At 47.9% G+C, this 27,954-nt stretch overlaps 1 protein-coding gene across 1 annotated transcript; it reads left to right on the forward strand.

The window, feature by feature from the left end:
• Positions 1 to 352: 352 nt before the first annotated feature.
• HAX1 (HCLS1 associated protein X-1) lies at positions 353 to 20,095 on the forward strand. The gene is made up of 7 exons (XM_061558492.1): positions 353 to 679; positions 7,115 to 7,407; positions 8,935 to 9,167; positions 10,739 to 10,805; positions 13,193 to 13,356; positions 18,182 to 18,260; positions 18,393 to 20,095. Exons 1-7 carry the CDS (start codon positions 603 to 605, stop codon positions 18,446 to 18,448), a joined length of 969 nt encoding a protein of 322 aa, XP_061414476.1. The 5' UTR covers positions 353 to 602; the 3' UTR covers positions 18,449 to 20,095.
• The last annotated feature ends 7,859 nt before the right edge of the window (positions 20,096 to 27,954 follow it).

The raw sequence follows: 27,954 nt of genomic DNA on the forward strand, positions 1-27,954 counted from the left end.
GCGCACGAGTTCATCGAGAGGCGCGACGTTTCTATGGAGTCGTGACGCACGCGGATGGGCAACGCCGGGGTTGGGGAGAAGGGGGGGGAGACGTCACAACGTTTTTTGCAAGATACTGCGTAAATGCGTCACAGCGCACACGATAGCAAAAGGCGTTCCTCGAGTCTCTCTGTGTTATGACGCGAGATCGTCGAAGCTAATTTTACGCAAAGGTGTCGCCCACGTGACGTCACATCTTGCAAACCATCGCGTTCGCTCAACGTCACAGCCTGAAAGGCCTTCGAGCTCGCGTGACGTCACACAGCTTGAAGATCTTCTTGCTCGCGTGACGTCACGTATCTGGAAAGCATACACCGCACCCCGGCGTGGATGACGTCATCCTTCTAGAACATGCTGCGTGACGTCATTCGTCAGTTTTCCTCCGTTTCGGGTGGCCACCGCCTCGCGTCTTCTCTTCCCCGCCGCTCCCAACAGGAGCTGAGAGGCGCTCATTACAACGCTCGGCCGACAGGGCGGCAGCCCGCAGTCTAACACCACCCCCAGCCCCCAGACCACCGCCTATCTCCAACCGAGTTCGACCCCGGGACCCGTGCCGGCGACCCATGAGCCTGCACGACCTCTTCCGGGGATTGTTCGGGCTCCGAGGCCATGGCGGTGGCGGCGGTGGTCGCGGCCCTCAGTGAGTGACTATATGCGTCCATAATAATACTAATCATAAAGTCATGTTTCGCAGGACGGTGTCAAATCCACTGCTGGATGAATGCTCCCACGCTGTGTGTCGGTCTTGAGTGTTGATCGCGAAAGTTAAGCAGGTTTGTGCGCCTGGTGAAACGAGCAGCGCGGAATCTGAGTTCAAATCCTGTTTTTGAGGGGGTTTACTCGCCCATAATCCATACGAGGTCGATAAAATCACACAGCAAAAACACTGTGGGGAAGTCTACATTGGTTATCCCCCTCTGTAAGGTATCGTCCCCGCCACAGTAATGAGGAATTTCCATCCCTGGCTCGGGAGCTCTCTACACGGGAGATGAACGATGAGGGTAACCCATCACAATCTGTTGCTTTCCACGTTTCCGCACTGACTCACAGCTTTGTACACTCGCCAGCGTGGCGAAGTTTGGTCAAATAACACCCACGAACCGCACAGGCGTGAGGAGAAGGCTTTCATCCAGCAGTGGATTGCCTCCAAGGTGTTCGGTGGCACGCACTGTATCACCATTACACGTGTCCGCGTTGTGCTTTACTGCCCGATACAAATAACACCGACGGGGGACCTTTACACGTGTGCGGTGCACAGCTAAAACGACGTGGACTAAAACGTTGACAACGTTGCAGCAGGGAAGAGCAAACTCAACCAATAAATCTCAATCCCTATCTCTAAACAACCAACCACTCGGCTACTGTGCTAACCCTCTCACCCTGAATCGTTACCAACACGGCCAGCTAACCACTCATGCTTCCCCTACTCGTCAGCCAGCCACGACTACGCGCCCTGCCAATGACCTGGACGTTACCTAAAAACAGGTAGTCCTCGACTTACGATCGAGATGCGTTACGACGACCCCATCGTAAGTCGAAAATAGCGTAAGTCGAAGATGGCCTAGCCTACCCAGGAGTCTTAAAGAATGGTGATAATTTAACAAAACAGAGCAATTTACAGTACCGTACTGTATAAGCGATATACTGTATGTATTTATTAATTACAATACTGCATTGTACGGTAAATTTTAAAGTAAAAAACAAGGTAAATTCTTAGCCTACCTATATGAACTGAAATTTCATGTAAAGTTTTTTCAGGAAACAATCCTATCTGCTATAGAAACTTTTAACATGCATTGAACACCGAGACAACTTAACTCAGTCGACCGCTGGTGAGAGTGAGAGGCATCACCACACAAGTCGGGAGATGCGTTCAGTACATCCCGGCAGCATCCCAACGTACAGCATCGTACCTCATACGCTGCTGCGTTTGCCTGCCGCGCGAAATGTAGAATATTTTACAATTTTGTCATATCGCCATCGTAAGATCGAAATATCGAATGTCGGACCATCGCAAGTCGGGGACTACCTGTACTTAACTGGAGAAACCAGACAAATATATGGTCTTGTTCACAAGCCCACTCGTTTTTAACCTGCTCACTGACACCCGACCGCTAACCCTCCTGCCTCTGACCACTGAACCAGGGTCCCTTTTTAACTTTTGGTTGATTTTTAAGAGTTGTTTATGGAATTGTTTAGGTGCGGTAGTTACAGCAATAGTGGCTTGCCGTAACAATGCAGTTGCAGTACAGTATACCGGTACATATATAAGAGACCTGGGGTCAATTACAATGGTCATTTTACGTTTTGTAACACATTGCAGTTCCAGTGTCATGTTAGATAAAATTTATTATGTAATTTGTATTATTGTACTGTACAGGAAAATTGAGTTTTCTGGTCCACACGGCGTACAGCCGTTTCAATACGGGCACACATAATGTGTCTATTTGTGTTTCTCCCTTGTGATGGGACTTTGTAGGATGAACGTTGATATTTATAAGGCGCACGGGGTTACCAATATGGTCTTACTTGATCTGTAAAAAGGTAGGCACTGATAAGGGTTTGACAGGTATGCACTAGTATTGTGCTTGCAATTCATTAACCGTATGAAACCATAATTTCCATCATCGCTGCTGTTAATAAGTTTTAGAGCTGCCAACTTGTATTTCGTCAGGACCTGAGCACCCCCAACCGAATTATGAATATAGAAGTAACCATAAGACGGTAAATGTGTAGTGGCATCCATGGAGACACACACTAGAACTTGGAGAAAACATGTTTATTACAACACCCCCGATAGGGTAACTACATAAACGTACGGGATAACGACATCGGTGGTAGCTAACTTCCACTAGCGACTAAACCACAACGGGCAACTACATAACCGGGTCAGGTCAGTAACGTACTGCCTGACCCACGATGCTGAATGTGACGACCGAAGACTGAAGATCGAGGAGACTTAGCACAGCGGGTTGATTCCAGAAGACAGCCCGGATCGGTGCTCAGGACTTCCCTTTTATGCCCCTGAGCGTGGCCTGGCCCCGCCCTATATCCTACTAGAAGGTTCTGGGCCTTATGTCACGTGTCCCTCTCGCCAACCCTTGGCCCCCCTCGCTACCCTCTCCTGGTCACGTGCCCTCTCGGGTTCACCCAGACTATCATGTCCTGAAGTGCCCTCTCTCTGGCGTCAACAGAAGCATTCCACCTCGGGCCTGCATGTTATGCCATACACACTCTGGTGCCAGAGAGAGACGCTAACATGCACAGTGCCACTCTTCTTCCAATAGGTGGCGCTAGACGCCATAGTGACTAAATATACATCTCATGTACATACATATTTAGTTTGCTGCAACACAGAGATCGTGAGAGGTGGCGGCAGCTTGGAGGGAGGCCTTTATTATCTTAGCTCATGATGCCGTAACTTATTGAGAAAAAAAAAACAGACTTTTGTATTGAACATTCGAAGGATGTTGGCGGATTCTTGACAGCACACCAAGGACAGCTGTGTCACCACAGCATTATTACCGACTGTACACAAACTCCCAAGGTGCCCTCGTGCACGTATAATACTGCAGTGCTCAGGCTTCGCCTGCCCCATATTCACCCGAATGTAATTACAACTCTTCACACGTCTATCATCCTCATCAATCACGTGTTTTTGTTAAACAGCTCTACAGCTCACGAAGTATGAAGTAGTGCAGTTTTAGTTAATTAGATGTCACAAACGACGCAGATTTGATACGAGATGGTGCTTGGACGTATGACCACAAATACAAGATAGCAGACTGTTGGGGCACGTGCTGTTTGCAAGCACCTATGAAGGCCGGAACGGCACACGAAGGCCAGCACCATGCCCGGCCGCCTTTATCTCCCCAGTGGCGATGTTTACACAATGCACGAGTTACTCGTTTGAGGCCGAGTCGAACTTGAGGAGGCCATGGACCGGTTCCGATATTCGCTACTGGCGGTGGCCGTGAGCGGGAATCCAACTAGGGTCCACTGGGTTCGTAGTGCAGCGCGCTAACCACTACACTACCGCTCCCCGTGACTGACCACAGTAGCCTGTGGATTGCTACGTGCTGTGAAGCAGAGGGCGATGTGTCAACATCCTACACTGTGCTGCAACGAATACGCTCCCCGCCCACTTACCGCAGTGGTGAAGTATGGTCAAATCGCCCACACACGGTGTGGGGGAAGGCCCTCGTCCAAAAGTGGATTGACAAAAGAGCCGTAGGTGTTAGTTGCATCGTTGGGTGATATGAAGGACTCACCCACGGCAGTTTCTTTATAATTACAAGCTGTACATTCTGAAATTGGTAAAGGGGTAAAAATGCAGCAGCCCTACAATTGCTTATTCTCGCCCATTATGGGGCCAGAGAAGGACCTACACAGAGAGCCCCTTTTGCGGGTATTTGGCCTACTCTTCCCACGTCTGGCCAGACGGCATCCACAATTTAGCCCACCGCATAGCATATGACCTGCCGATTGACTTCACAGTGTTCGCTGTTTATGCTGCTGAGTGGACAGAGGCGGGGTGGGGGCCGGGAGGGGTTAAGAAATTGACCCCCATTTCAACTGCCGCGCCAGGCGATCGAACCGAACCCGTCGGCGGTCAGTGGTGACACTCGACGTGTTATCAATAAGCCACCGGCACCGCACGGTTGTCTTCACAGAGATGTGCGAGAAAAAAGACAAAAATAAGTAATATTTAAAAATACTTTTTTTTAAAAACACGTTTTAATGAAATGTACCATACTAGTAATGGCAGAACTCCACGACTCCAGGAAGTGGCCCCGAAGCTTGAATAACGTGAGGGGCCGTGGTGATTTACAGCCAACGTCAGTTGAGCGTGGACAATTAGACCCAAGCCGAAACATAACTTATAAAAAAGATCGTTTACAAATATTTTATTTTTAATGATAGAATGTAGTATTGTCATCAGTATGACATAAGTATACCAAGTTTGCAGTCGATACCTCATTGGGAAGTGGGTTAAAATTGAGTTACAAGATTTGAGGATACGACAACAACAGACAGAGTGAGTTAATAGAAAGTGTGTAAAACGATTGTTTTAAAATATTTATTCATGATAGAATATAGTATTGTCATCAGTAAGACACGTATACGACATTTGCAGTCGATACCACATTGGGAAGTGGGTTAAAATTGAGTTACAAGATTTGAGGATACGACAACAACAACAACAGACATTGAGTTAAATAAAAGCGTGTAAAAAAATCAGAATGGGCTTGGGGATGGACTGAGAGGTTTTGTAAGTTCACGTCGATCCCACAACCAGTGAGCAGCCATGTGGGTTCTCCCCAACCCACGATGGACGCTAATGTTAGACCATGCCGCGCATAGTTTCCACGTTGGGACACGTTTTGAGTGTGCAATGTTATACCTCTTGGACACGCGTGTAATTAACCATTAGGTTTATAACTACCGTGTAATGAGCAATAAATCATGTTACCAAAAAAAATGTACGCAGTTAAAACACGATGGTAATTGTCTTTTTCGAAAAAACACCACCTTTAATGTAATTCAGTTCAGTATAGTGTGGGTTAACCTTCAACCTTTTTGTCGGTTGGTTATGCAAAGGAAATTACATTTAATTTTGGGGTACGGGGGGATGTGAAATGTGATCATGCCACGTGGTGGCGCTATGTGATTGACTTGAACTCATGTTTCCATTCCCTTGCCTGTCTCGGCTCCGAGCGCCTTTTCACCACCACCATTGCTATCAATGTGTGGCCTCCACCCTGATAGACTCAATGTTAAACCAATTGGGGGGGAGCCTGATGAAACAAGGGTCCAAGTGATATCATTTGTTTGGCGATACTGCGTTTGCAGGGGTGCACAAGCAGAAATAGCAAAAAAAAACAACGCATTTGTTAAAATAACTCTTCGAAGGAAAAATATGAGACGGTGGTTTCCCGTTCAAACAAGTGTAAGACGGTCCTTATCTTGTGTTTATTGCGCTGAGCGAGTCGTGGAAATTCCACATTCCTATTGCAAGTCAATGCATAGGACAACCTCTAGATTATTATTACCGTGTTTTTTTTTTACATAGAAATACCCATTTTAGCATATAAGAGTGATGAACAGCTGAGTCGATGCTCAACTGGGATTTTAATTAATCTGTAGCGTTTTGGGTATGAGAACCACACGTTAATGCTAATATTCCTTCAACTGGATAATGCGGAACACAGTATCATGATATAATGATACAGGCCTTTGTCAATCCGTTTCTCAATGAAAGCCTCCCTAGCACTGCACTACAAACCCGGCGACTCGAGTTCGATTTGCCCTTACAACCAAAAACAGTGGCGAATATCTGAACTGATTATGGGCCTCCCCTAGGTCGACTCAGCTTTCAATAATTACCCGGTGTGGTGTGCAAACATCAGCAGCACGAGGAGACAGGCTGTCGAACATGGAGCTAGCCACCCCCGATCCCATCGTGTGCCTTGCACACCTTCATAGGTGCTCACTAACAGCACTTTACCCAACAGTCTGTTAAAGGCTATATGGGCGATCTTTGTTTTTGTTCATTATACAATACAGTGGCTAATAGCATAAACGAGGGATAGATGATCATTATGGCGGTACCCGGGGTACCAAATAATACAAAATGGCCGAGGCAATTAAATGTTTTATTTCTGGGACACAATTTTTTCCAGAGGTGTACTTCACTCCACGACTGGGGTACCAATCAATCCGAAATCGGTGTTACTCCGCGATGTCGAAACGCAGCGAGGACGATTGCACTGAAACCCTGAACGCTCGTACGCACCGTAGTGGTGCATCGTGTACAGCTCGTCGAGATGAGTCGAATGCCGCATCGCCGACCATGAACAGACTAAAAATGACTGAATTGCACACATCATGCGAGAGCCAGGGTACTATGGTACCCCGGAGTAACCACCATAAGGTTCAGCTGTTACAAAATGTATTTCAAATGGGCAAACTGAAGCAACAGAAGAAACATTGCAAACCAATGTATAAGGAGAACAAACGTATAACTGTAAGATTGTCTAATTGTATCTTCCCCCTCCTCCCCCCACCACTTTAGGGACTCCGAGGGAAGTTTCTTCGGGGGTCCGTGGCGCGACGACGAAGATGACGATCACCACTTCGGCGGCTTTGGCCTCTTAGCAGATGACGACGAGAACGACGATTCATTCCCGCCCGGTTGGGGCGGGGCCAGAGAGGGCGACGGCAAGCGCTTCGGCTTCGGCCTGAGCGTTGGGCCGGACGAGCTGTTCCGTTTCCATGACAACCTGGGCTTCGGGAACATCTTGCACGAGATGGAGCAGCTCTTCCAGAACATTGACAGCACGATCGCGCAGCCGCCGCGTCGCTTCGGTATGCCGCGGCCATAACCGTGCCGGCGCTAAGCCCCGTTGTGCACATCGGTGACCTTTACAAGGGACTTAAACAACCATTTTTTTAATTGCGATACTGCGTTGGCAGTAGTGCACATGCATAAATAAGCAGAAACTCAACATTCATCTGTCAACAACGCTCCTCGCTCTAAAGCGGGAAAAATATTTAATGGGCGACGTTTCGGCAACGGTCCTTCTCCGTCGCAGAGAGATCAACAAAATGATTGTTATCAAGACTTTTCGCTCTGTTGAGCATCAGGCACTGTTATTCTAAGATAAAGGCATGGCAGGCTTGGCGTGGCATTGTTAACGGACCAGTCGGCAATGATTGCTGTGGTGTCACGTCGGGCTTTGTCCGGATTGATGCCCTCCCCTACCCTCTGGCCATGCACTCGCTCCATCAGGAAGCCCAGCCACATCATGTGATGTTACATTATCACCCGATACTTATGTAGGATTGCTGAGACGCTTCAAGTGCTGGTTCGGAGATACTGTATCAGCAGTTCGAACGAATGGCACCTCGGGCGCAAGTCAACTATGTGGTCACTGTGTGTATCGCCTGGAAAAAAATCACAGTCAAACAATATCAAGATCATAGATTTGAGTCACCGCTTCTGAGTCGAGGTCATGTATGAATAAGAATTCGGTGGTCTCAGCCTGGCCACTGATGATTCCGAAAGAAGACTGAACATAAACATTAAAATGTGGCACTTATTTCAGTCCAGTCCAACCCTCTAGTTTAAAATACCGGCAGTTGATGTGAAGCGAACCATATGTTAATTGTATTTGAGACCTGGTGGAGAAATATTGAAAGTGGGGTTTTTTTTATCTAATAGGATCATTCTCTAATGTTTCTTTGTCTTGTGGGGATTCCCAAGCGTAGTGCATTTTGTTTTGAACCTCAAAGTGAGGAATTTTAATCATGAATAATTATTAACACTTTTAATTATGAGAAATATTTACCACAAGAGTACTGTTAAAATTGACAGAATGTCATCATTGTTTTAAATGTGTTGCCTTGATTCTTGACTTAAAGCTTTCGTGACTGCAGGAATTAATATTCTTTGGGTCTTTCGGTAAAGTCACGTAGATAGGTTCAAAGAAAATAACAAAAAACTACGACGTTTCGATCGCAACACAAACGGTCGACCGCTTGTGTTGCGATCGAAACGTAGTTTTTTGTTATTTTGTTATTTTCTTTTAACCTATCTACGTGACTTTACCGAAAGACCCAAATGATATGTGTTACCTTGGTTAAGTCACATGGATTTTAGTTGAACACTGTGTGAATTATAGCAAGATAATGCTTATCCTTTTACTTTATTTTCCTTTGAGTGGGGCTTTTAGCGACACTTATGAATTTGATTATCATGCACACGGATCATAAGTGAGAATCTATATATATAAATACTCAAAAAAATCCGTCACTTATACAGCAAAATAATGGTTTCGTAACAGAATTTGTGCCAACTTCCTATTGTCACGGTAGACCTGCCTTTGCTTCTAGGGCCTGATGGCCAGCCGGGCCCCAAGGAAGGACAGTCTCTCCGAGACTACATGCTCAAGAGCCCCGACGACGAACCTCGTGCCGGACCCCACGCTCCCTCCCGTGGGGGGCTCCCGGGCAGAGGTGGGGGCCACGGCGGGGACCCGCGGCGGCCTCCCGTGGACAGCTCGCCGCCCAGCAACCGGGGATCGTTCGACGGGCTGCCAGCACATCCCTCCAGACCATTCGACTTGGTATTTGTTCGTTTGCAAATTTGTTTAAGTTCGTTCTGATTCTTCTGTACGTCGGTTGTGAAATACCACGGTGCAATTAATGGTGAGACTTTTTATTGGTTTTTTTATATTAACTTTTTCACCCCCACAATGGTTTAGAACGTTTCCTTGCCCCATCTGATTGTAAATAGTCACTGCCTGCATTTTTGTTTTATATTTTATTTTAGATTTTTTGTTTACTGAGAACAACAAAAGCATTGTCCAGCAAACATTAGAGTTTTAAAATTTTGTTATAATTCCTTTTGGAATCTCATTGTCTTCATTTGTTTAAACACAAGCGTCCTGCTTTTTACAAGGATTATTTGGAGTGACTAGATTGTGTTTGTGGTTGAATGCGGAATGCGCTTTGGTTGCTCGTGGGAAGACGGCGAGTTTGCATAAACCCGTGCGATTCTCCCATCGCTCGTCAATGCAAGATTGACTTGAAACAACAGTTTGACAAGACGAAATTCACGCTTAGGACGTGTGAAAAAAATATACATAAAGAGAGGGAGTGCTGAAAAGCCGTAGAGTTTAAAAACAAAACAAAAATCCCCCCCAAAAAAAGGATCAAAAACTTTGCCTGAACAATGTAGCGTTCCCTTTGGAATTCGATTCGTCACCATAAAAGTGGCGGGGCTGATGGAGATGGATATGGAAACCCGGCGCGTTTCGTTCTCGACGGGTGAAATCAACGAAACCGTCCTCGATTTATGTTTTGGCGGGCGAGCACCACGGTAATTTACGACCGAGCCCGTGACATTTATTTATTTTGTGGGCACTCCAAACACCTCCCCTCTCGCCTCCCACCCACCACGTCCCTCCCTCTCTCTCTCACTTGGCCTTAATTTTGAATTAAAATGAGATCGCCGGTTGCGCGCGCTGCACGCTCGCCACCCTTTCGCTTACATTCCGGCCACGGCTGATTGCGACCCCGTTAATGTGTAACTGGGACTAAATCGCCTCAAAGTCACGGTCTGTAACTAGACCACTGATCTACAGCCCGCAGTGCTTTTTTTTTGGTCGCCTTGCTGCTGTTTGCAGTGCGTTCTGTGCCCGTTGTTTCGTACAAAAGATCTAACGTTCAGGTTTTGTAAGGTTTTATTTTATTTATATATGTACATTTTGGGTACAAGTGCTCAGTATGTAATAAGCCGTGATCGCACTTTTTCAAAACGCCATTTTGTGGTGTATTTTTCAACTGAAAATGAGGCTGGTAAGATGCTTATTGCAACAAATGTTTGTTATTTGCATTTTTGCACAAATATGGTGCTGTATTAAATCGCACTGTGCTATGAACCGCCGGCCAGAGTTCAATTCATGGCCACGGCTAACATCAGTGAAGACTTATATCTGGACCGATCCTGGGCTCCTCCCTTTAACCCGTATTGACCAGCGTGGCGAAGTATGGTCAAACAACCCTCAACTCCCGTGATAAACATGCCTTGGTGACGCATCCATCCAGCAGTGGATTGGCGAGAGTGCCACACAACGATGTATTAACTATTAATCTATTTTTTGCTGGGCGTTTTGATTTTTCTTTTGTTTTTCAGTTTGATTTTTTTAGGAGAGGATTTTTCCAGCCACCCATGCACCATCCCGCAATCAAAGAGGACCAGGGTAAGCCGCGGCCTGCGGCCCGTGTCCCCGCTTGTGCGCGTGCGTGCGTGCGCGCCACTAGGAAGCACATTTAACATATGTCTGCGTGCCACGCCGCACGTACGCCATTACAGAAACCACGTAACCACGCAAACGCAGAGGAAAACGCTCGCTGTGCCGCTAAAAGTAGCCTTAATGCCATCATTTTCTATAAACTCTCCCGTCACTGCGTGCACCCGCTGCTAATCCTGTGCACAGGTGTTTTTTTTATTCACGCTTGAATCATCCAGGAAGTTTTGAAAGCACTAATTAAAGTAATTTCGCCAAGCGTTGATTGCTGTACCAGGTGATGGCCCATTTTATTTTGCACAGGCATTGCCACTGTGGTTTTGTCATTTGAACACAATTGCGAGATTTCGGCTAAATGAAACAAAATATTGCTGGAGAGATTAAGCGTTTGTGTTCATTTAACAGCTGCACCATGCTTGATTTCAAATTTGCAAATTGGTAGTCCATCCACTTGAAATGGGTAAATTATAACGCTGCAGTTTTTGCGCCTTGTGCTGTACAGCATTTTTTACCATGGGCTCTGCACATTAAAAGTATGTGATGCATGAATCTGGCCTGGGTCTCCTCCACATTAGTGCAGACTAAAAGAGGTTGTCTTTGTTTTTTCGTGAATATCAGCACTGAGTTACAAATGTCACACTGCATGCATATGGTACCTTACACCCCCCCACAGCAACTGTATGAATTATCAGTTTAACACGTAGGCTTTCGCGACCAATGTTATTCATAATCAACGATTTTTGGGTTTAGATCGCGTTTATTTATAAATGTGTCGTAACCCTCCACCACCCGACACAGCCAATCAGTAAAAAATGTGTCACGTTGACAAAGACAAATAGTTCACTGCTTTAGCCCACCGGTGTGTTGAAGCAACAACATTCACAATTTGAGTACGACGTTTCGCTGGTAATTACAACCAGCATCATCGGGCAATTCGCCAGAATGGTGAGGCTCTCCTGTGTCTCCCGTTCTTATATAGAGCAGCAGCAGGATGACGTCATCATTAACTCATCAGGTGCAAAGATTCAAGGGGGGAGTGATTGTAATTATATACTAGATTAGTAATCAGGCTATTGTTACGATGCGAGTTGTAGATTAGTAATCATTTGGAATGTGTTTTATTGTGATTATGCTACATTAGTAATCTGTTAGTGGTTGTTTCCCTTATAAGATACATTACAATTACTTATAAGGGAAACAACCACTAACAGATTACTAATGTAGCATAATCACAATAAAACACATTCCAAATGATTACTAATCTACAACTCGCATCGTAACAATAGCCTGATTACTAATCTAGTATATAATTACAATCACTCCCCCCTTGAATCTTTGCACCTGATGAGTTAATGAGTTAATGATGACGTCATCCTGCTGCTGCTCTATATAAGAACGGGAGACACAGGAGAGCCTCACCATTCTGGCGAATTGCCCGATGATGCTGGTTGTAATTACCAGCGAAACGTCGTACTCAAATTGTGAATGTTGTTGCTTCAACACACCGGTGGGCTAAAGCAGTGAACTATTTGTCTTTGTCAACGTGACACATTTTTTACTGATTGGCTGTGTCGGGTGGTGGAGGGTTACGACACATTTATAAATAAACGCGATCTAAACCCAAAAATCGTTGATTATGTATGAATTATGGTCACGATTCAAAACAGGAAGATATTTTTGTCATATTTTGTCAGTCCACATTGGATAGTTTCTTGTTTCGTCTGCCCCATTTGTACAGTTCTGTTGACTCCATCAGCCTCAACGTTTCTGTATAAAAAATAATGTCCACAAATTGTAAATAACCAATTCTCACAAGTGCAAGTCAGAGCATGTGTTGTGCACGTAGTAATCACCTTTAATCGATGCACCGTTATATGCCTACTGGACACACTGCATCGTCGTGCAATGCCGACCTTAATAGGTGCTTGGCAACTCAACAAATCCAAATTTTTTTTTTATTTTACGAAGTAAGGCCCACCTAAGTTATGAAGCTCTTTTTCAGAAGCGACCAGGCCACAAATAATAGCCCAACGAAGTGGCTTACCACGTGGACATGTATAGCAGCCAAATACTCCAAACACGTGTTTCTAAATGTCGAGGGAAAATTCGGAGGACCCGGAGAAAAATCCACGCGACCACATGGAGAGCATCAAAACTCCAAATATACAGGCGTCAGGGTCGAGATCGAACCCACGACCTCCTGCATATCAAGCGAGGGATTTAACATCTCACCACTGCAGCGCCCCAACAGCACTTACCCCGGCTGTCTGTCACTAAGGTTTAACGTACAACATTAATCAAGCACGCGTGTGTGTGTGTGTGTGCGCGCGTTTGTCAAGATCTGGACTCGCGCGTGAAGTCCGAAGGGCTGGACTCTCTGTTGCGTCAACTACCGCCCAAATCCACCCCTGAGCCCCGGTCCTCCGTCACCCCGGGCCACGCCCCCGGCGTCCACTCCTTCATCAGCAGCGTGTCGGTCTCCACAGTCACCATGCCCGACGGGGTGAGCGCCCGGCGCCATTTTCACTCCGCGTCGCGTCACATTCCGCTCCGCGTATCTCGTGCGTATGAGTGAGGGTGCCGGCTTGCGTGTGTACGCACGCGCACCAAAAGTGCACCATTTGGTTTGGTTGAGATGTGCGTGGCAATTTCTGCCGATGCCAATCGTCATCAACTCCAGTCAGACGCACACGGCGACCTGGTCGTCCCATGCACTTAGATAAGAACCCCCACGGTTTTACAATCTCCAGCCAATCTACACATCGCCGGTCACTGCGAGTGGTTTTTCACTGCCAGCCAGTACTGCACTAGATTTAAAATGATGATGTTCTGTACAGCTTGCAAGGAAGAACCGGAGCGCCTTTGTGCTACAAGAATGCCGCAAATACCACATGTACTTATTATCCTTGTGTGTGCATGCGTGCGTGAGAGATTTGTTCATTTGTCGAGGAGACGCGCACCAAATGTGCTGCTCGCGAGTCAACAAACCGTGGACCGTGTAGAAATGTCCCTCGTAATTCCGCGGAAGTAAATATTTCCGTGTTGAGAGTCTTGTTTAAATTTCATCGCGCGACTCGATAGTTTTTCCAAGTAGCTTTTTTCCAAACAAATGTCCAATCCATTGTATACAAGGCAGCCCTCACTTATCAGAAACGACGTCTGCTCCCAGTTTCTTGTTGATGTCATTTGTCGCCTCGCATCCGATGTCTCGCACAGGTTTGGGAAAGCGGCTGCTGATAAACTTAATTTTAAATTTATGACGACAGAGTTATGGGGCTCTTATAATTCTAAACATTAATTTATCTTCTTACAAAACTTCATTTTCACGTACTTATGAATTAGGTAGCACTGGTATTGTCACTGGTATGAAACTGATGTATTAAGGTTGTGCTGCCATATTATACCCTTAGAAACATTGCACTTATTGCTTTGCTTAAGCATTCACGGTATCTCAATATTTTGTCATTTATTTATCCCGGAAATACTTACTGAACATCAATCGGGTTCTGCATGTGGATATATGGCCAATTCCAAACCATTTTCTTGACCGAATAGGACATTCACATATCTTTGTCAGGCCACACATTCACTAACACGCACAACAGCTACTTCTGTCATTGCAAAGAGGTCCTTTGTGGGGACGGAAAGTGACTGAGCTTGCCAAATTTAGAATCACAGTGTTGCCAGGTCAAATATGTCTCCCTCTCGTACCCGATTAGTGTGGCTAAAATACTGTTGGTGATGGATAAGCATCGTTTGCAGGCTTTTTCAACATGGTAGGCCTCATGTTTTCATTGGGTTGATTGAAACGAAGTTGTATGTGTCCACAGTCCCACAGGTTCCCCCACCCCTATATTAAACATTGTTTGGCTTCGTGTGGGAGGAAACTGGAGTATCCAGAGAAAATTCTGGCCTTAAAGGTCTGCACAGATAGGTTAAGAACACCGTTAACTCTACTGCCCAATCCCCAGGCCACCAAATCTACGCAAGCCACCAAACCCTTGGCAGACAAAGCGCTGGATCGCAGGCGTGCGCCATCACGCCCGGTAGTAAATAGCGTGGCTCCCTCTCGCGTGAAGCATTGAAGAGTTGTTTACAATAAGCATTCGTGTCAAACGATGATTCATTGACAAAATCACAAATTACAATGAGATGAGAAGGAAGCGGATGTTTAAACTGGCACATCCTGACAATCCACATGTGCTTCGTTTCTCATACTGTTTGGTGCATATTTCCTTATTTCTGTTCACGTCTTGAGAGTAAAGTGTAGGAATTATGCTCTTTGTGAGAATGAAAATGTGTAGATGTACTAAAGTCATAAGCTAACCTTTTTTTCATATTTTTAGCTTGGGAAACGGTTATTTGGCAGGATTCCATCAGGTAATTGTGTAAAGTTTATTTTTCGCTTGTTAACTTTCCATTTTAGTTTCCGTGAAGTGAATTAAATTAATTGGTTAATTATGCCGGATTCTTATTGCCTTCGCTTTCGTTCACGTAAAATTCAGGAAACATCGTGCCAACACGAGAAACGGAAAGCTGTGTTCTTTGGTTGTTTATCGGTTTGTTTAGTTAGCGAGGCATTTGTTTAAATGGCTCATCGAGCGCAAGCCCGGACAGCGATTCCACTTCCTCCTCCTTGCCACGTGGTTGCAGTCACCGCACGGGTAGATCACTGCGCTCAAGTACCTGCCCCCTGTTCGTTTTACCGAAGGTAATTTGCTTTTTATCGAACGAGAGAGGGCAAGGCAGCCGTGGAGATTTACATCGACCGCATTAACCCCACTCGGCTACGACTTCTGCTCGTAGCGACGCTTCGCCCCGGCCCTTTAGCAGCACGGCAAAGGGGTGGCAAAAGTTGTAATTTAAAGTCCTGACCGTGGGGTCGCGAGCGTATTGTCCCGGAGGACATAAAAGTAGACTCTTGCGGCATGCAGGCGGCACGGCGGACCCAGAACTGTGTTCCTTATGCAAACAGCCATAATATACGATATGCCCATGATTCATGGACAGTAGAAAGAGAGAGGGGGGGAAACAAAGTGGAGGGCCTCCACTCCCTCTCCTTTTTTTTTTTAGAAGGTAAAAAGGGACAAACGTAACTCACACATGGAGACCAAACGCGGTGGGCGGGCGTGAGCACTCGTTTAAAAGTCGTTTGCGTTCCCTCGTTAATCTAATGCGTGCGCTTGGGTGACGGGTTTATTGGGGGCCCGGACTCTGTAGGGGAGGCAGACATCTGGGCTTGTGATGGCCTTTGCAGGTTTTGGGTTTTCACAGGGAGAGAGATATAAGGGGGGAAAAGAGGCCTGATATGGCAGAGAAAGGAGAGGAGGAGGAGGAGGGACCCCCTGATGATTTACGAGAGAGAAAAATGCTTCGAACAAATCTGCTCGGCTCATTTTTGTTGGTGGAAATTGAAGGAAAAGCTTTTACATTAGCTCGGCACCATCCCAGTGTATTGCACACTGATGGGTGTGTGGCTACCATTGCACGCAGTAGAAGAAAAAAAAAAAGTTGTTCTATGCTCATGTATTGACTGGTTTGTTTTAGCTCTTGCATAATGTGAAAACATTAAATCCTGTCTTATTCAGTCCGATCACATTGGGGTAAACAAATCGTAGAAATTGAGTTGCGTGTCATGCATGACCTAACGCTGAATATCCCTGAGTTTTGATCTTCCGCGAAGCTCATGGTCCACCCGAAACCGCATCTGTACGAAGCATGGCAGATGCAGATACCTGATGCACAAATGGAAAACTCTCCAATGTGCGATTGTGGTCATCCAGAACAGACCGTACAACATGTAGCGATGCGGTACCCGATCCACAAATACAGCGGTACACTCCCCTGCTCCTGACGCGGTTATCCGGCTTGACCACCTGAACGTGAAATTGTAGTCGTTGAAGTCACGTAGGTAAAAAATCTAATAAAATAAATAACAACTAAATTAAATCACGACGTTTTGGGCGCAACACAAGCGTCCTTTTTCAGGTGGGGACAACGTAGCGAAAGCACAACCGCTTAAGTGTGTCGTGATTTAATTTTTTTTCATTTTCTTTTTTACCTACGTGACTTTACCGAAAAAACCAAAGAGTATGAATCCTTGCAGTCACGAAAGCTTCAAATCTAGAATTGTAGTCGTTGCTCTACGTCTACGTTAGCCGTACAAAAGAAAAAGTCCCGTGCGGGTTCCGTCCGTTAAGAAGTTGCCGCCCGTCTACGCGGCGTTCTCTCTCTTGCCATCTCTCGTAACGTTTCGGTCTCCTGCATTCTGGCCCTCTCTCAAACACGCTCCGTCCTTCCGCCTCACTGCCTTTCATTTGGCTCTGCCTTCTACTTCATTACCAGGCCGTCAAAACTGCACCCCCCCCACCCCGCTCCTCCCTGCCTCCTCACCCAAAAAAAAGAAACGGCACTTAAGCCACGCTATAGTTTGAAAAAAATAGGTTTAACAACGCATGCGAGGATTTGAGAGATGGCAAGCGCAGCAATTAAGTAGACTCGCTCGTTTTTTTTTTCCCTTTAACCGCACGGCTTTCACTGCTCACAAAGAATCGACCGTTTTAACCATTGCGTTACTGTTGAGCCTTTTTAATGATAAAAAAGCATTCAATTTACTTGGATATCTTTCTTAAAAGGGGTTCCACGCGTTTCCCTTTAAGGCGTTGTCATGATGGTAATTTGAATGAAAAGTCCTTAACTCGTATATCTCTTCTTCTTGACTGATTGCTATGAATGCCGGCGTGTGTGTGCGTGTGTGCTCGCGTAAGTGTATGCATTTGTGAATGTCCGTCATGCGGCTTCTTGTTTGTGTTAGAGCAGTGGTGATGTTATGGTTTAGAAAACAACTCGCTACAATCCCTGCCCAATAATAGTTGCATAGTGTTGAGATCACTTGCAAGACAGAGGCAGCCGGGCGTGCGTGGTAGTATAGGCCCCACTATATTGTTCCATATTGGCCTAAATAGGTGGTCGCTAACAACAGTTGCATCAGATGCTCTGCCCTAAAATAGGCACCCGTGTGTGTGTTTGTGTGTTCTTTTGCACATCTATACATGTATGTAATTAACGTTCACTCGGCAGTGCAGCAAAGTCGATTGTTGTACTGTACTATGGGACAACATCTCTGCGCCCCGCCTTCATCAATCTGCACTGGCCAGCGCGGTGAACTGTGGTCAAATTACCCACAGAGAGACCCGCATGACGCGGAGCAGCCCCTTAATCCGATAGCGGATCACAACAAAAGCACTTGTAATCGTACAAGTGTAAGCCGCGTTATGTAGCTGTTGGCGACGGATTTGCATGTTTTGTGGGCGCGCGTTAACCACCAGACGGTAGAGGAGCGCAAGACCGTCGTGGGAAGCGACGGGAAGAAGAGGACGGTTTTCAGGAGATACGACCCACGGAGCGGTGAGACTTTTTCCTGCTCCTCTCGGCCACTTCGTTTGCTTTGCGGGAATACGCCACAAAAGCCGCCGCCGCCACGCCGATTGGCGCGCCGCCACCGTTTGAATTCTAACGCCGTGTTTCCGTTTGCGACAGGGCGGGAGATGGAGCAGCGTGAGGAGGAGGTGGAGACGGGCCCTCTGCGGCGGTGACATCAGTGCCCAGGGCCCGGACCTCCGAACCCTTGGGCCGTATTTCTTGTTGTTTAAAGGAATCCTTGGACGGATGCTGCCACTGGTTGTTGTTGAGCCCTTGTGTCAGTTCACTGCTGGATAAAGGCTTGGCTACGCCGCGTGAGTCACAGCCGTCGTGTGACCATACTTCACCACGCTAGTCAGTGCAGGTTACTAAGCACAGATGTTACCCACGGCTTTGGAATCAAACTTAGGTTGCCGGCTCGTGATAAATACAATGTGAGTTTTTTTTTTCTTCTACTTAATTGTGCTCAGGAAAGTCTCGCTGAGTCTTATGTCTCATCCACGTGTACACACAAAATTAACGTAAGTAGCAACTCGGAAACAATTGCTGTCCTTTCACCCGACAGCCACCTCATGGCCATGTTGTTGTGTTGCGTGCGCAACATCATCTCTGTGTGAGCCACCAACTCTTTGTAGATTGCTGCACCCAACTAAACCTCGTTCAGTAACAAGGCTGTAGTAGTAGGTAACTAAACCGACTGTATGGTTCCTTGTGCGAGTTATTTATATTTAATTTGCGTACACAAATAATTGTTGTGCTGATCGAGTGCTTCCATGGTCCCACCAAAATACACTACAACATTTTAATTTCACAATTATTTACAGCCCCTCATCACTCTACTGCTGGATGTAGTCATCTCCACACCTTGTGGAGGTTGTTTGACCGTACTTCGCTTTGCTTGGTCAGTGCTGGGTGGCTAACAGTTGAGATGCCGCTTGCCGTGAATCGATCCAAGGTGGTCAGGTTCATAGTACAGCGCAGCATCCACCGCGGCACCGCCGCAACTAAAAATGTCATAACGTTTTTTACGTTAGTAACGCACAGTGTGCCCGCGCGCGCATGCGCAACCAACCAGCCAAATGCAAAAACCTCAACCGCTTGCGCTTTTTGTGGCTACAAAAGATCGTGAAGCCTTGCCCTGACATCAGGTGGGGGGGGGGGGCGCTTTGCGTTAATGTCTTTGGGAGAGAAAACCGCTTTCAAATGCACGGACAACGCGTAGAGGCCACTTCCCCACCCCCTGCCTTGCCTGCCTGCTGCCGCTCCTCTCCTCTCTCTCTCTTTATGGCTACTCTCTCTCTTTTTTTCTTCCCCTGCCCCCCCCTTGGCAAAATGAACCCACTCTCTCCTCTCCAGACTCCTGTGGTTCCCACTCTCCCCTCTTTCTCTCTCCTCCCTCTCCCTCCCGAACTCCGCATTAAATAATCCCGCTAACGTGACAAGCTCGTAACTTCTCGGTAAAGTAAAAAAAATGTATTTATGTTGCCAAGTTGGCATCAAAGAGTATTAGTTTAAATATTTCTTTTCAGCAAAGTTTAAAGAAAATAGATCCTGTTATATTGCACCAGCGGCCAATAAATCTTTGCCGTCGTCATTGTCGTCACCGCCAGCCATTCTCCATCCGCTGCTGGCTTGAAAGCATGCAGTCTCTCACCGCGTCGTGTGCCACAGCAATCCATCTTGTTCCAGCGCGGGTCCCAATGTCATCGTTCCATCTCTCCGGCAAATAATTACCACTCCTCAGGGAGACTGTCTGCTTGCCGCTTGTGTTGTTTCTGCTGTGTAGTGGAAAATAAATAAATTAATAAGAACTAAATGTACTGTGTTTACCCAGAAATGCCTCTCTTTTGAGTCTCGAGACCATTTTGACGAGAGCATCGCTTGCGTGCTCGGTGAGTAATGCACGAACGTTCTGTGCAGAAGGATGCAAGAATCCGTGAATGGACTGGCATGTCTCGGGCCAACTCCCAGCCGAAGCCTCCAGCGAGCTTCATGGTATTCCCAGACACGCTTTCTTGTGCCTACGGTACTGGCCAGGCTCACAAACCTCTGCTCGGCTTCCAAGATACGGCAAGATGGGCCACATTGCAGACAATTTGAGTATTATTAACAAGACCCACCCCCTTTATGTATATGCATAACGTATTGATGTACACATGGCGCTTCATCAGTGATGAAGCATGGTTGGCAAGTGGCCTGGTATAAGGAATTAAATGGAGTGGGGGGGGGACGAGTGCCCTATCCAATGCCCCCCCCCCCCTCTTCATAGCGGAACTATGTGCCCCAGGTGCAGTTGCACTGCCTGCACACTCGGGAGCTGTTTCCATTGGATGGGAATGATGCTGGGTTGGGCCCTCGGCCAAATCCATCTCCGCAAGGATGGATGGATAATAGCGGAGGGGGGGGGGGACTATTTTGGCCACCGATGCAGACACGGGCCAAGCCGGCTCTCGCAAGGCACCGGGCGTGAGTCGGTAGTAGCGCATGGGGATGGAGTTTAAATTGAATGATTGGAATCTCGTTTAAAATGTTACGTTCGTCGAGTGCCCTCACTCAAGGGACTTGACATGGTTTAACACACGGTGGAAATACACCAAGATATCAGTGGCGTGCTACAAGGATTGAGGAATGAGTGACGCGCGCGATCGCGGCGGACTTGGGGATCACCAAAGGGCTACAGGGGAGGGACGGGAAGGAGTGGAGGGAAGAGGGGCGGGAAGAGGAAGAGAATGGGCTACAGAAAAGAGACATACCCTATGAGGGATGTATAATTGTATGTTTAAAACTTTTTTTTAAAGATACCAAATATTCTCAGCAAGCAGCCGTCTCGTGTGGTTCATCGCGGGTTGGGTGGACTCTGCGCTCTATGTTATTTATATTTTTTTAGGAATGCATCTACCGCGTAAAGCGAGGGAAACCTGTATCTGCTGATGAGCGGTGGAGGAGGAATGGTAGGGAGTGGGGTCTGTGGGGGGGGGGGGGGGGCTGTGGTGGGTGGAGGGGGCGCGGGGGAGCGGCGTTGGGGGGGAAAGCAAAGAGGAGCCGGCGGGCGGCAGACGGACGCCGCTTTAATTAAAGCGCGCGGCAATTAGCGCGGAGAGAAGGCCGGCCGCTGCCCGTACAGATCACGTTAACGGTCTCCCAAGCGCGCCCGCCTCCGCCGAAAGGGATATTATGAGAGCGGGTCATTGCAGGGTACGCCGCGCTGTGCTTGGGCGGTGGGGCAACGAGGTTCGGAGTAAAGGGGGGGGGGGGGGGGTGGGAGTGGAGCAGATAGGAAGAGATGGGAGTTGGGGTAGAGGCGTCTGGTGACACGGGGCGATGGGGTGCTGGGATCGGGGCCAGTCGTGCATGGTTTCCTGCAAATGACTGTCACAGCAATTAAAGGCGCGCAGTGTAATCAGCTACGGGAGCGGTGGCAGGTCCGGCTTCGAGCGGCGAAGCAAGCCCATGTGGCCATCGCTTTTGGAGGCGAGGATTTGGTGGATCACGCAAATAGTTGCGCAACTCCCACCCCCGAACTCACTTGGCTGCGACGTGGCCAGGGGAGGTGACGGGGCAGTACAGCAAGTGGGTTCGTCAATCCGACTGCGCGAGACTTTGCAGAGTTGCCCCCGCCTTCGTCACGCATGGTTTCCCAAGGGTGGGCTTTGCACCTCCAGTTTTTCCTCCCACGCACCAAGCGGTGAGGTATGATCAAATAACCCGGCCCCGTGACCCTCGTTTAGCGGCGGTGGGATTCACAAGGAGATCTGCCTGCACGTGTCCACGTGCCAATTCTGTCAAGATAATCCAAGCGCTCGTTCGTGGCATGGGCCAGACATCCCGAATGGCAGGAGGATCCTGTTTGAGACTGAAACTCTGTGAGACTTTGCCTTGGTGAATAAAATAAAGCAAGACATGATTCATTGTAAAAGGTTTCAGTTTGGTGTTTTAACAACTTAACACCTGTTTTGTTGCCAGAAAAAATGGGAAAAACTTATTCTCATATTTTGGTACTGGCGAAGGAGGTCCCATGATGTAAAATAAATCAAAACAACTAGATATTCAACTAAACTTTGTATTTCACAAGATAAGGCCCACCGAGAAATATAGCTCAACGAAGTGGCTCATCACGTGGAAATGAACAGCAGGAAAAATACTCGAAACGCACGTTTCTCGATGTGGAGGGGAAAGCCCGGAGGATCCGGAGAAAAGTCCACGCGACCACAGGGAGAGAGACCGTGCAAACTCCAAATATACAGCAGGCGTCAGGGTTGTGATGAAGCCGACGACCTCCTGCATACCAGGCGATGGAGATTATTATCTCTTCCCGCACCCCCTCGAACCGACTTCCACCACCATGCACCCTTCGCATCCCTCGCTCCCAACAACCCCTCCACCCCCCCCCCCCTTCTTCTCCACCACCTTTTCCTATTTGTCGGGGACGCCTTTTAAAATGATCCCAAACAAACACCGTCCTCGGTACTCGACACAAATCACGAGAAGGAAAACAAACATCTCTCCCCGGTTGTTGTCGATTCATCAGCGTCACCGCCACCTGGGGGAGCGGGGGCGTGGGGGGGGGCTCGATGAGACGGGGGTCTCTAAGCACCAGCGCCTTCATTGGCTTCGCTCGAGCGAATTCCTCCCGCTCCCTGTCATAATAATATTAATCGAGATCTCTTCTCCGCTTCTGTTTAAACGTATTATCTGAACTATAAAGACGCGCCGAAAACGTCAAGACCACCACCCACCACTCACCCTACATCATCATCACGCGCGTGCAACGGTGTTGAGAAAGTTCCAATGAAGCTGGTCGCACGCACAAAGACACAGCCAAAGATTCCCACCACCCGCCGCCCCGTATAGCCTTCAACAGACGTTTGGGGCAAGTGCTGTTAGCGAGCAGCACCTGTGAAGACCGATCAGTGTGTGTGGGGGGGGGGTGGCCATTATCACGTCCGGCCGCCTTTATCTCTCTCAAGTGGCAATGTTGACGCATTGTACCAGGTACTAATTTGAGGCTGAGTCGACCTAGGGGAGGCCCAAGACCGGTTCAGACAACCGTCACTGATGTTGGCCGTGAGCGGGAATCGGTGCTCGGGTTGTGCCAGGTTTGTAGCGCATCGTAGCGCTCACCGCTTACACTCTGGCGGCGTGCTCGCGCACACACACACACAGTGACGTACGCACCGACCGCCTTGGCATTCGCTTCGCATGGGGATCTGATTGGGCAGAACCGTAAGCCACCTCCAACAACCTGCGGTGGTCACCACAATTCGAGCTCTACGCAGGCTGATGACCTGCTTAGCTTCCGAGATTGGACGCGATCGCGCTCATTCCGTGTTGATTTGGTGGACTCTACGGCTCTGTTAATAATGACAAACACTGCCTTATTACGATTTAAAGCTTTCGTGACTGCACGGATTCATATTATTGGTTCTTTCGGTAAAGTCACGTAGAAGAGAAATAATAAAATAATAAAAATACAACAAAAAAATTATCACGACGTTTCGATTGCAACACAAGCAATCATCATCAGGTGTGAAAACCACAGCAAGAAAATGTACTGCCTTATTAATTTAACACGTAGTAGGCTTTCGCGACCAATATCATCCATAACACAGATTTTTTTTTTCGGTTAGATCGCGTGAACTTTTTAAATGTGTCTAAAACCTGCCACCACCCGACAACCAACTAGTAAGGTTTGTCACGTAAACAGAACATGCCAATTCGTTACTAGTACAGCACTAACCGGTGTGTTTGGAGAGCCTGGAGCCAATCCACAACATTTACAATCTGAGTACGACGTTTCGCCAGTAATTACAATTAGCTTCATCAGGCGACAACCAGATATGTGGAGATGTTCTCCTGTTTCGCTCTTCTTGCGCGAAGTTACGTAGCCTGGAAAGTCACACTGGGTCAGAAGACACATTTTTTTCAGGAGGGTCCTGTATGTATGTTGAACTTCTTTCGTACCGTACGTAGCCAACCGAGATAATCGAAGCTGCCACATTGGTGATGTGGCCAACTCCCTTCATGAGAGGCTTGGCTCCGCGTGGGGAGGAGAAAAACCGATGGGTCTCACGAATCCATTGCTGTGCCGCCATCTCCCGGCCACACTGCAGCACCAAGCCCACGTACACACACGTGGTCTTTGCCAGGGAGGCTCTCGTCAAAATACTGACCATGGTTCAAACCTGACCAGCTGAGCTTACGAGGTCGAACGCGAGCGGCCGCTCTCCGTCCGGGCGAGGTGTCGACTCCGCATCTTTGGCGGGGCCGTTGCCCGCGACAAGGAACGCGAGATATGTTCGGAGGGTGACTGATGACAGCACGAAGAAACTGGAACAAAAGCTAAAAAAATCGCGCCAAGAATTTAAGCGGGCAGATGTTCCGTGCGTGCGGGTAACAACGATGGCCAACAGAAGCGGAGCACGTGGATTAACGGGAGAGAGAGAAACAAAACTCAAGTTCGAGACATCGTGTTAATGGCTAACAAAACTAAGCGGGATTGATACTCTTATGTTTTTTCGGTAAAGTCACGTAGGTAAAAAATATGATTTATTATTTTATTTTATCTCTATTATAACTTTTATTAATTTTAATTTTATTTTTTACCTACGTGACTTTACCAAAAAAACATAAGAGTATCAATCCTTGCAGTCACGAAAGCTTCAAATCTAGAATTAAGCGGGATTGAACGGGACGCCTTGCTAAGAGGGGACGAGTATTTGCGCGAGAGAGAGAGAGGACGTCGACCGCGGAGATGGAGCGAGGAGAGTGAGCTCTTGTGCAGGCGCTAGATGGATTGTCGTAATATACAAGACGCTGTATATTACGGGACTCAATTCATCCATCAGTGGATAGATCATGGCTGCTGCTGTCCCTGATCAAGATGCTGCTGCTGCTCCTGCAAATGAACACACAAGCGATTTCAATAAACGTGGTCAACACACTAGATTTGAAGCTTTCGTGACTGCAGGGATTCATATTCTTGGGTTTTTTCGGTAAAGTCACGTAGGTAAAAAATTTCAAATTAATAAAAGTAAAATAAAAATCACGACGTTTCGGAATCAACCGGTTCCACCTGAAGACGGAAGCTTGTGTTGCCTCCGAAACGTCGTGATTTTTATTTTATTTGTATTTTATTTTACTTTTATTAATTTAAATTGTTTTACCTACGTGACTTTACCGAAAAAACCCAAGAATGTGGTCGAACCCACGTTTAGCACCTCAACCCCTGCCACCTACGATCTACCGCCCCCACTTCCCCTCCCACCACCTCCCTCGCCCTCCAGACCCCCTGCACTGCTGGGGGGGGGGGGGTGCTGTGGCCCAGCTACAGGTGACGAGGCCACGTTGTCAGAGTGAGGTTCCCCTTCACGCCCTCCCGACAACACTTTGACTGATTTCCCTTGTTCACGAGGCGGCGCGAGTAGAAGAAGCCCATTGAAATTCAAGGTCTTTAATTTGCAAGGGAGGTCTGGGAATGTGGAGCCCACGTAGGGACACGGGGCTGATTAAAGAAGGCACGAAAAAAAACACGCGCTGGGCACTGAAGTGGAGGAGCATTTTGGGTAGTTAAATAATAATTGGATAAAATTCGACATCAGGTCCGTATGTTCACACGTATACCGTATATGGAATATCGTCAAGACTTAACGACCCATTGGCCTATCGGTTTGATTTTAATTAATGCTAATGTATATATTTAAGCGTGCAACTGATGAGCCCGTGGGGGACAAACCCCGCTTCCAGAGTTTGCGTGAAGGGGATCTCAGACGCTTGTGTTGCACCCGAAACGTCATGGTTTTCACCTGAGGACGGCTGCTTGCGTTGTGGCCGAAACGTCGTGAGAATTATTGTATTATGTTTTATTTTCATTATTTTATTACTTCCCTTCTACGTGACTTTACCGAAAGAACCAAGAAGACGAATCCCTGCAGTCACGAAAGCTTTAAATCGAAAAGTATCTAAGAAGTCGTTCAGTGACGTGGGCACCTTCCAGAGAGCGTCATCCGACACGGACACAAGGTGGTGCACTGCTTTCTGCGAGAGTTACAAACAGAAATGAAGTGTGGTGCGGGCTGGCGAGTGGGGGGGGGGGGCAAGACAATCAGGAGTAGAGACGTAGACATCGAGTCGCCCGGGGCAAAATGCCCCCCCCGCCACCCACTCCACTCCTCCCAGATTCTGCGGCGTCGGCACCGCCCCACCACTTACACGACTTTCTTCGCTTCCAACAATTCGGACCGGCGACCCATTCGAGCAGCCCCTCCCCCCTACGCCTCCCACCCCAACCCCTTGCTACTGGCACCCCAGAGGTCGCAACCGGGTACCCGATACCCGTACCCTACCCGATACCCGGCTACCCGTACCCGGCCGGGTACGGATATGGGTACCCGTTTGCGACCCTGGTGCGGCCGGGTACGGGTAGACCGTGAGTCACCGGTGAGTAACCGTTTGTCACTCATTTCGGGTAGGGTACGGGTAGCGTACGGGTACCCGTACCCGGCCGGGTACGGGTACGGGTACCCGTTTGCAACCCTGGTGCGGCCGGGTACGGGTACGGGTAAGGAATCAAAACTCGTTTGCGACCTCTGTGGCACCCCTTTCTCGTGTTCCTCGGCGTAATCGCACGCAGACACGAATACGTGTGACAGTACATCAGGCGCATTGCTGCTGCATCTTCACGAGCACAGAGGCGAGGAGACGGGGCGGCGGGGGGAAGGCAAAAGCGGAGCCAGCGGCGGTTGCAATAGCCCCCGACTACAGAGGCGGATTTACTTTATTGGATTATCCGGGACGCGCGCCACGACCCTAATGAGTCGAAATTTAAGCGCCACGACCCTAATGAGTCGAAATTCAAGCGACCTCCTGCGTCGAGCCAGGAGCCTCGGAGTGGGACACGTGGGAGGGAGAGGAGGCGGGGGGGGGGGGGTAAAGCGGGAAAGGAGCGGGCGAGACGGGGGATGTTTTTCCCCCAGAAAATGTGAGCTGGGGGTGGCGGCGGCGAGGGGGGGGGGGTGCAGGAGGAGAGGAGGGCACCCAAACCGTGCCATGCATGGTTTTGGGTGTGTGTTGAGTCGCAATATTCGCGCAACATCCATGCGCCCCGCTATCAGCTGCCTCTGTATCTCGAACAAATAACGCAATGTTGCTCATTTACTGCCCTTTCAATCGATCCACCGCTGGATGAAAGCATCTCCGCCACGGACACGATGTGTTTGGCGGAGGGCGCTGTGTGACTATACTTCACCACGCGGGTCTATGCGGGCTGCTTGGTCTAGTTCAAGTGCTCGGCACCGCGTGGGTTATCAACTCGTTCCTGATGTTGGCCATGGTCGCCGGATCCCCCGAGTTCAGGGGGTTGGCAACCTTCGTCTCCCTAGTCGCGTGCGGCTCTTTAACGACCGCTTCGTGACATAATTGCATTAAGGACCCACCGTCTCGTATTCACATCGCATTGTGGCTCTTGAAATATCGAGGGTTTATTTTTTTTGTTACCACCGAATTGGAAGAAGAAAATAGCTCTTTACTCTTTGGTTCTTTCGGTAAAGTCAAGTAGCTAAAATAAATATACATTTTTTTTACCTTTTAATTTTTTACCTACGTGACTTTACCGAAAGAACCAAAGAGTATGGATCCTTGCAGTCACGAAAACTTCAAATCTAGAAATAATAGCTCTTCTTGT

Source organism: Lethenteron reissneri, chromosome 24, assembly GCF_015708825.2.
Source record: "Lethenteron reissneri isolate LAM-NWPU_2019-01 chromosome 24, ASM1570882v1, whole genome shotgun sequence".
NCBI classification, from domain to species: Eukaryota; Metazoa; Chordata; class Hyperoartia; order Petromyzontiformes; family Petromyzontidae; genus Lethenteron; species Lethenteron reissneri.

Bases quoted from the DNA above. Each gene is read 5' to 3' on its own strand.
- HAX1 (XM_061558492.1), top strand. From the start codon at position 603: ATGAGCCTGCACGACCTCTTCCGGGGATTGTTCGGGCTCCGAGGCCAT. The intron at 7,408-8,934 runs GTATGCCGCGGC...CTTTGCTTCTAG, and splicing joins GCAGCCGCCGCGTCGCTTCG to GGCCTGATGGCCAGCCGGGC. The intron at 18,261-18,392 runs GTGAGACTTTTT...CGTTTGCGACAG, and splicing joins GAGATACGACCCACGGAGCG to GGCGGGAGATGGAGCAGCGT.